This window comes from Hemitrygon akajei, chromosome 7 (assembly GCF_048418815.1).
Source record: "Hemitrygon akajei chromosome 7, sHemAka1.3, whole genome shotgun sequence".
Lineage (NCBI taxonomy): Eukaryota > Metazoa > Chordata > Chondrichthyes > Myliobatiformes > Dasyatidae > Hemitrygon > Hemitrygon akajei.
The window spans coordinates 98,188,825-98,198,514 of record NC_133130.1 but is presented as its reverse complement, the minus strand read 5'-3'; the positions used below and the strand labels follow the sequence as shown (position 1 = coordinate 98,198,514).

The window sequence follows — 9,690 nt, the reverse complement described above, 5'->3', positions numbered from 1 at the left end:
TATAAGGAAAGATTGAACCAGTCAGCACTGTAGAACTTAGAAAATTGAGAGGAAATTTGATAGAGGTATGCAAAATTATGAGGGGTATAGGTAGGGTAAATGCAAACAGGCCTTTTCCACTAAGGTTGTGTGGGACTACAACTGGAGGTCATGGGTTAAGGGGAGAGGTGAAATGTTTTAAGGGGAAGCTTCTTCACTCAGAAGGTCATGAGTGTGTGGAACAAGCTGCCAGCACAAGTGGTTCATGCAAACTCAATATCAACAGTTAAGAGAAGTTTGGGTAGGTACATGGACGATAGAGGTATGAAAGGCTGTGGTCCCAGAGCAGGTCGATGGGACTAGGCAGTTTAAATGGATTGACATGGGCTAGACAATCTGAAAGGCTTTTCTATGACTTCATGGTCACTTCAATCACTTTGCACTAAAATGGACTCTGCTGGTTCTTGCTCCAATTGTATTCTTTCTTGGACAAATTGTGCATAATTTATGTTTTTGTGTGAGTGCTGCTTATCTGATGCTATGTGCCTGTGATGTTGTGCAAATGACAAGAGACTCAACGGGATTTGACAGGTGACTCGAAACAGATTAGATTAGCTTTATTTGTTACGTCTACATCAAAGCATACAGTGAAAGGCGTCGTTGGCGGCAAACAAACATCACGGACCAAAGGTGCGCTGGGGGCAGCACAGCTCCTGCACACTTACCCATACATCTTTGGATTGTGGGAAGAAAAGTGGGGCACCCAGAGGAAACACGGATGGTCACAGGGAGAACGTACAAACTCCGTACAGACGGCGGCAGGAATCAAGCCCTGACAGCTACGTGGTGCGCCCGTGCTGATGGAGATCGTGGGAGGAGGCGTTGTTGCCAATCTAAACTAACTGCATTCCATTTGTGAGGAAGCCAAGGAACCAGCTGCGCAGGGAGGTGCCGAGGCCCAGGTCCTGGACTGGGTTTCCAGGGGTCAGTGAAGAGCATTCTGAAGTGTGCATTTTCACTGTCCGAGTGCTACAGAGCCAACAGAAGGATGTTTGCTTTGACTGATGCGGTGGAAGGTGAACTGGATCAAACACACAGAACAGTACAGCACAGGAACAGGCCCTTCAGCCCACAATGTTGTACTGAACTAGCTAAAAAGTAAAGCAAAAAAACCCCAAAAAAACGAATTCCTCCTACCCACAATGTCCATATCCCTCCATCTTCCTTGTATCCGTGAGCTTGTCTAAAAGTCCCTTAAAAGCATCTAATGTGTTTGCCTCTACCACCATACCAGGCAGTGCATTCCAGGCATCCACCCCTCTCAGAGTGAAAAACTTACCCCTCACATCCCTTCCCCCCATCACCTTCAGTATTAGACATTTCAACCCTGGGGGGAAAGGTGCTCCCGGTCTACTCTTTCAGATTCCCCCCTCAACCTCCGCCACTCCAGAGAAAACAACCCCAAGTTTTCCCTACCTCTCATGGTAGCACTACCTCACTCAACCTCTCCTCATGTGAATGGCTGCTACCCCCCTTTGGGTCCCCGGACAGAGGGAAGGGAAGAGGTGAGCGGACAGGTGCTGCATCTCCTGTACCTGCACGCGGGCGGGGGAGTGGTGGACCAGCGAGCTGCCCTGAAATACCAAAAGGGTACGCAAAGGCGTGCCTTCCGACAGAAACCCTGACGGCTAATCTACTGAGCGCAAATCTCTAAGACATAAACATTAAGGTCACATCAAAATGCCACATAACATAGCAAAAGGCACAATCATAAGTCATTATCATATCTAATTACAGAAAGACTGAAAGTTAAGTTCTTTTCAAAGTTCTTGGCACTGCAGAGTTAGAAGCATCAAATGTTATTGATCAGTAAATATTTGCTGTCAATGATTTAATCTCGTCATATGATGATCTCTGAGGCAGGCTCTTTCTCGGTACTTGTTTCTGCTGCGGAGTGTGGCGTCACCATCTGATAGCTCGTCTGAGGGCTGGCTTTCTTCTTCCTGCAGAAAGACGAGGAAGTCATTTTATCAAAGTATGCCAGGGATTTTGTTTTGTACAGGGTTTACATTTGGATTCTCTTCTCCTTGTGGAGTAAGTGGCACTGTTACAAGTAGCTGATACTCCCCCCCAACCCCGGTAATTAGGAAACCAACTTAAACTGGTGCCTGGGAGTCAGGTCATGGAGTCACAGAGCACTACAGCACAGAAACAAGCCTTTTGGCCCATCTAGTCTGTGCCTGCCCAGTATTCTGCCTAATCCCATCTATACCATAGCCCTCCATACCTCTCTCATCCGTGTCCCTCTCTTTAGTGTCGCATTCGAACCTGTGTCCACCACTTCCTCTGGCAGCTCTTTCCACACTCTGGGTGGTGATGAGTGGCAATGTTTCCCCCTCAGGTTCCCCCTAAATATTTCACCTTTCACCCTAAACCTATGACCTCTGGCTCTGGTTGCCCGAGAGAGAGTTGGTCCGTGGAGGGAGCGAAAAAGCAAACGTGTTTCTTCCACGATGACTGGCGGACAGAGGGCTTTGGCGAGTCAGGGACTTGGGTGAAGAAAGGCGAAAGAAGTAAATAAATGAATGAATCTGAGTAAAGAGAAGGGCGAAGCAGATCATGCGTACAGGAGCTGTTGTCTGCAGGAGTCATGATGCATGCTGACTATATCGGTAATAGGTACCTTCACTTTGAGGAACTTCATCTCCGAGGGGATGAGAGCCTGATACACAGGCAAGGAAGTTTCCTGTGTATTTTCCTCCAAGGGACAGTCACTAATGTTTAATTTGGGACCGTGAGACTGGGACAGGGGAGTGCCGAGGGGGTCGGTGCTGAGTTTGTTGCAATTTGTCCTGTACAGTCTATCCATGACCTGGATGGTAGGTCAGCAGATTTACAGACAGCACCAAGACTGGGGGCCACGGTGCACAGCAAGGAAAGCTTTCAAAGTGTGCAGCGGAATCTGGACCAGCTGGAATACGGCAGATGGAACTTAATGCAGGCATGACTGCAGTGTTGCACTTTGGGACGACACACAAGGGTAGGACTAACACGGTGAGAGTTAGCGCTCTGAGAAGTGAGGTAGGACAGAGGAATCTGGGAAAACAGATCCATAATTCCTTGAAAATGGTTTCACAGGTAGATGGAGTCGTAAAGGTGGCAATTGGCCTTCAGAAATCAAAGTATTCTGTACAGGAGTTGGGATGTTATGTTGAAGTTGTATCAGACATTGGTGAAGCCTAATTTGGAGTATTTTGTGCAATTCTGGTCACCTGCCTACAGGAAATATATCAATAAGATTGAAAGCATGCAGAGAAAATTTACAAAGATACCAGGAGTTGAGGATTGACTTTTAGGGAAATGTTAAATAGGTTAGGACTTTATTCCCTGGAGTTTAGGAGAATGAGGGGAGATCTGATAAAGATATACTAAACTATGAGGGATACAGATAGGGTAAATGCAAGCAGGCTTTTTATTACTGAGTTGGATTAGACTAGAACTAGAGGTTATAGGTTAAAGATGAAAGGTGAAATATTTAAGGGTACGTCCTGTACCTAATAAAGTGGCCACTGAGTGTATGTTTGTGGTCATCCACTGCTGTAACCCATCCACTTCATGATACCACATGTTGTGTGTTCAGAGATGCTCGTCTGCACACCACTGTTGTAACGTGTGGTTATCTGAGTTACTGTCACCTTCCTGTCAGCTTGAACCAGTCTGGCCATTCTCCTCTGACCTCTCTCATAGACAAGACGTTTTCACCCACAGAATTTCTGCTCACTAGCTGTTTTCTTTTTTTTACACACAATTTTCTGTGAACTCAAGAGACGATTGTGCATGAAAATCCGAGCAGATCAGCAGTTTCTGAGATACTCAAACCATCCTGCCTGGCACCAACAATTGTTCCATGGTCAAAGTCACTTAGATCACATTTCTTCCCCATTCTGATGTTTGGACTGAGCAACAACTGAACCTCCTGACCATGTCTGCATGCTTTTATTTACTGAGCTGCTGCCACATGATTGGCTGATCAGTTATCTGTATTAATGAGCAGATATACAGCAGCAACCGAGAGTACTGGTGAGACCACACTGGGAAAAGCCCTGGTATATCTACCTCAAGCATTTACTCACAATAGTCTAGTCAAGCAATGGTTCCCCAGGTTGATTCCAGTGGTGGGTGTGTGGGAAAAGTTAATATTGGACCTATACACTTTTGAGTTTAGAAATATAAAATGCTTATCATACTTGATAGAGCAGATGTGGGGGTGAGGTCCGTAGCTGGGGAGTTCGTAACCGGTCTCAGAATAAAGGGTCGGCCATTCGGACAGAAGTAAGAACTTCCAGCCCAAGGACCAGATGTCCCACTGCCCAGGCAGCTGTGGAAGTTCGGTCACAGGGCAAGATTGGTAAGTTTTTGGAAATGATGGGAATCGGGAAATGCAGAGTGAGAGGGAGAAACTGAAGGGCAACATTTTCACCTAGAGACTGGACAGTGCAGGTACATTAACAACATTTCAAAAGCACTTGGACAGGTACCTGGATAGGAAAGGTTTGGAGGGATATGGGCTAAATGGAGGGAAATGGGAAGGTGATCTTAGTCAGCATCGACCTTTTCCTTGCTGTATAACTCTATGAGTTCAATGGCAGAAAGTGGCACTGTGGTACAGGAGCAGCCCGTCCTGCCTCTATTCCACACGGCTTTGTGTTCAGATTGACCTGCCTCAGGTGAGTCTGCCACCCATTTCCCTGGGTACCTACCGTCCAAGGGTTTCTGCTTCTTCGATGGTCTCCGGTAACCGGGTGCCCTTGGTTTCAGGCAGGTAGAAGACGAGCCCCCCAGCGAGCAGAGCGGACAGCCCTGGAAGTGAACAGGAAGTGAGCATCCGCTCCCGAAGAAAACAATCCCGACTTCAATAAGTGAGCACTGGAAATTTGTACTGCCCACTGAATTAGTAAAGGCTGTTTGGAATCTCTCCCATTAACCAGCCTGATTAAGAATCAAGGATCAAAGGTCAACTTTATTCACCATGTGCATTGGCATGCAAAAGTTTGGGCACCCCTGGTCAAAATTTCTGTTACTGTGAATAGTTAAGTGAGTAGAAGATGAACTGATCTCCAAAAGTCATAAAGTTAAAGATGAAACATTCTTTTTAACATTTTAAGCAAGATTAGTGTATTATTTTTGTTTTGTACAATTTTAGAGTGCAAAAAAGGAAAGGAGCACCATGCAAAAGTTTGGGCACCCCAAGAGATTTGAGCTCTCAGATAACTTTTACCAAGGTCTCAGACCTTAATTAGTTTGTTAGGGCTATGGCTTGTTCACAGTCATCATTAGGAAAGGCCAGGCGATGCAAATTTCAAAGCTTTATAAATACCCTGACTCCTCAAACCTTGTCCCAACAATCAGCAGCCATGGGCTCCTCTAAGCAGCTGCCTAGCACTCTGAAAATTAAAATAAATGTAGCCCACAAGGCAGGAAAAGGCTATAAGAAGATAGCAATGCGTTTTCAGGTCGTAATGTAATTAAGAAATGGCAATTAACAGGAATGGTGGAGGTCAAGTTGAGGTCTGGAAGACCAAGAAAACTTTCCAAGAGAACTGCTTGTAGGATTGCTATAAAGCAAATCAAAACCCCCGTTTGACTGCAAAAGACCTTCAGGAAGATTTAGCAGACTTTGGAGTGGTGGTGCACTGTTCTACTGAGCAGTGACACCTGCACAAATATGATCTTCATGGAAGAGTCATCAGAAGAAAACCTTTCCTGCATCCTCACCACAAAATTTAGTGGCAGAAGTTTGCCAAGGAACATCTAAACAAGCCTGATGCATTTTGGAAACAAGTCCTGTGGACTGATGGAATTAAAATAGAACTTTTTGGCTGCAATGAGCAAAGGTATGTTTGGAGAAAAAAGGTGCAGAATTTCATGAAAAGAACACCTCTCCAACTGTTAAGCAAGGGGGTGGATCGATCATGCTTTGGGCTTGTGTTGCAGCCAGTGGCACGGGAAACATTTCACTGGTAGAGGGAAGAATGAATTCAATTAAATACCAGCAAATTCTGGAAGCAAACATTACACCGTCTGTAAAAAAGCTGAAGATGAAAAGAGGATGGCTTCTACAATAGGATAATGATCCTAAACACACCTCAAAATCCACAAAGGACTACCTCGAGGCACAAGCTGATGGTTTTGCCATGGCCCTCACAGTCCCCCGACCTAAACATCATCGAAAATCTGTGGATAGACCTCAAAAGAGCAATGCATGCAAGATGGCCCAAGAATCTCACAGAACCAGAAGCCTTTTGCAAGGAAGAATGGGCAAAAATCCCCCAAACAAGAATTGAAAGACTCTTCGCTGGCTACATAAAGCATTTACAAGCTGTGATACTTGCCAAAGGGGGTGTTACTAAGTACTGACCATGCAGAGTGCCCAAACTTTTGCTTCGGGCTCTTTTCCTTGTTATTTTGGAACTGTAAAAGATAGAAATAAAAAAGCAATTTTGCTTAAAATATTAAAGAAATGTATCATCTTTATGCCATTTGGAAATCAAGTCATCTTTTACTCACTTGGCTATTCACAGTAACAGAAATTTTGACCAGGGGTGCCCAAACTTTTGCATGCCACTGTACTTTTACACGTATTGCTGTGGTGTGTCGGTCAGGTGGCAACACGCAACAGAAAACAACAACATTTCACAAATGTACAGAATTAGGAATTATGTAAAAATAGTTAGAATAAAATGTGGATAAATGCATACTCTAACACCTACTAAGAATGTAAACAGCCTTATAAAAAAGTGGCTCACAGTGTTTACTGTGGAGTGCAGGAACTGACAGACAGACAGACAGACAGACATACTTTATTGATCCCAAGGGAAATTGGGTTTCGTTACAGTCGCACCAACCAAGAATAGTGTAGAAATATAGCAATATAAAACCATAAATAATTAAATAATAATAAGTAAATTATGCCAAGTAGAAATAAGTCCAGGACCAGACTATTGGCTCAGGGTGTCTGACACTCCGAGGGAGGAGTTGTAAAGTTTGATGGCTACAGGCAGGAATGACTTCCTATGACGCTCAGTGTTACATCTTGGTGGAATGAGTCTCTGGCTGAATGTACTCCTGTGCCTAACCAGTACATTATGGAGTGGATGGGAGACATTGTCCAAGATGGCATGCAACTTGGACAGCATTCTCTTTTCAGAGGCAATACATAGAGGGGTGGGGGGGGGGGGCTAACTAGAGTAGTTGATCATATTAACTGCCCCGGGGGGAAGAAACTTTTTAAAAATGGTTTGAAGTTTTAGTAGCTCTATAGCACTTTCCACAAGAGAGCTTTTGGACAAGGCAATTTGCTGGCTGTGTAGTGTTTCTGCTGTGGCTGTTCCTGCCCGGAAACAGAATTCCTGCAGTGATGGTAGACTATACCCAGTGAGAGGGTTGCAAAGAGGCTGTAACGAGAGTGGCATGTTGGTGTGCTTCGTTCCACCAGAGCACACTGTGCTGAAGGCCTCAGCTGAAAAATTCTGCAGCCCTGATGACAGACATCAAGTGGCCTGTCTTCTGTTGTGGGAGGATTATTGTACACCAGGCAAACTTACAGCCAGGCCCGGTGTGCAACACTGCCATCTGCTGGTACCTCCCCGGGTCTGCACTGTGTCGGGACAGTGGGGGTGTGTTAGCTCAAGATTAGGTTTCCAGAGTGGACACTTGCTGTTTCTATCGGTGGGACTCATATCCATTACACTCCATTACAAGATGAATACACTCATTTCCGGTAAGATAGCAGTGCGCATTGTGTAATTAAGGTGTAATTATTTGCCCTTTACATCTGTGGTGAACTACATATACCTGTCTGGACACACCCCTCTGCTGACTGCTCCTGTGGCTCCTCCCACAGACCCTTGGATAAAGGCGGTTGGAGACACTGCTGCCCCCCTCAGTCTCCAGGATGTTGTGTGGTTGTCTCTTGCAGCTAATAAAAGCCTATCGTTTGCCTCCCGTCTCCGTGAGCTATTGATGGTGCATCAACATCTTTGTTATGATTGCAAGACACTGCTGACTATTCTGAACACCAAGAACTGCAGATCTTCCTGATCTCATTAGTGCAGGAGCTGGGCTTGTTGCTGGACCGTGTTGGTACCTGTTACAGGAAGACGATGGAGGCAGTGCGCGGTCTAACAAATAGAGCGAGTGAGTGTCTTGGACGTTTATCCTGTGATCACAAGACCTGGTTTGGGCCCTGGTAATGTAGAATATTGCGAGTTTGGTTCGCTGGTTCATTGGCGAGATTGGCGGCGGGGGAGCTGCGCGGCCTCGGTTGTAGCGCAGACCCCCCCCTCGTGCCGCGGGGTCGCACGCCACAGTCGCCCAGTTGAGGAGATGGCAGAAATGGTGCGACATGACGGGCATCCATGACGGGTGGGGGCTGGCCCCTCCCAGTGTCCACTTAGTGGAAGACAAGCTGAACTGTGTTTGTCTACGTGATCGATCTGCAGTGGACTTATTTATGCTGACGACATCCATGCACAAATATCTATAGGTCTTGACACGCAGGGACTTGGGCTAGTTGATATTTTTTGTGTGACTATCAAAATTATGTGTGCTGTATAAACCTTGTATGACTGTCGGTAATACGGTTTTTAAAAACTTTTTAAAAATTTATTGAAATACAACGTGGAACAGGCTTTTCTAGCCCTTCGAACTGCAACGTCCCGCAATCTCCCCGATTTAATCCTGGGACAATTTACAATGCCCAATCAACTGACCAACCAGTACATCTTTGGACTGTGGGAGGAAGCTGAAACACCCGGAGGAAACCACGGGGTTACGGGGAGAACTCAGAAACTCCTCACAGGTAGCGGCGGGAATTGAACCCGGCTCACTGGTACCATCAAGCATTTGTGCTCACCACTGCGCTACCGCGCTGCCTGTTTGCCCTGCAGGAACGCTGCTTTGTTCGGATGTGTTCACGTACGGCTGAATGACAATTAAACTTGAACGGATGGCCCCCAGTCTGAATGGTATAATTCAGTGTGGGCTACACTAAAAAAAAACACGGTTACTTCCCCCACGGTTACTTGTCCCCAGGCTGATCAACACCTCCACCCATTAACCCAGCCCACCACCCCCCAACCACAACTACCGAACATCAACTAATGTACGTACAGTCAGTCGATGTATATCAGATAATCTTATGTATATAAGACCATAAGACACAGGAGCAGATTTAGGCCACTCAGTCCATCGAGTCTGCTCCACCATTCCATCATGGCTGATTTATTATCCCTCTCAACCCCATTCACCTGCCTTCTCCCCTGGTCTGACTATCCAATATAGGTTCAATTGCCAACCCAGCTTGTTTTCATTTACAATATACTGTCGCTCAACTGTCCAGTTCCCCCGAAGAATTTTTAAAAAACACATTCCATTGAACGCAGGCTTAAATCATTTAAAGTCAAGGCAGCCCACTCACCAAACACCACAAGGGGCAACTCCGTCCACACCACCACCAACCTGTACAAAACGAACGGAGCCACCACCCCTCCAAGGTCACACATTGCCGAGCAAATCGAAACAGCAAAGTTTCTGTTGAAGGAAACAAGCATTTACTTTCTAAATGGATCATAAATTAACTTCAGAAGTTCTTTCCGAATCAAAGAGCAGCATTTAATTTTATGTAGCATGGACTTTCCACAGAAATATTGC

At 45.7% G+C, this 9,690-nt stretch overlaps 1 protein-coding gene across 1 annotated transcript in view; it reads right to left on the bottom strand.

Moving 5' to 3' along the window:
- Positions 1 to 580: 580 nt before the first annotated feature.
- Positions 581 to 9,690, bottom strand: part of LOC140730723 (solute carrier family 22 member 2-like) — an 81,383-nt gene continuing 72,273 nt past the window's right edge. Inside the window, exons 9-11 of the mRNA XM_073051541.1 lie at positions 9,458 to 9,570; positions 4,740 to 4,839; positions 581 to 1,982 (exon numbers count right to left, since the gene is read on the bottom strand). Coding sequence (XP_072907642.1) covers positions 1,880 to 1,982; positions 4,740 to 4,839; positions 9,458 to 9,570 — 316 coding nt within the window. The 3' untranslated portion in view covers positions 581 to 1,879. The remainder of the gene's footprint in view (positions 1,983 to 4,739; positions 4,840 to 9,457; positions 9,571 to 9,690) is intronic.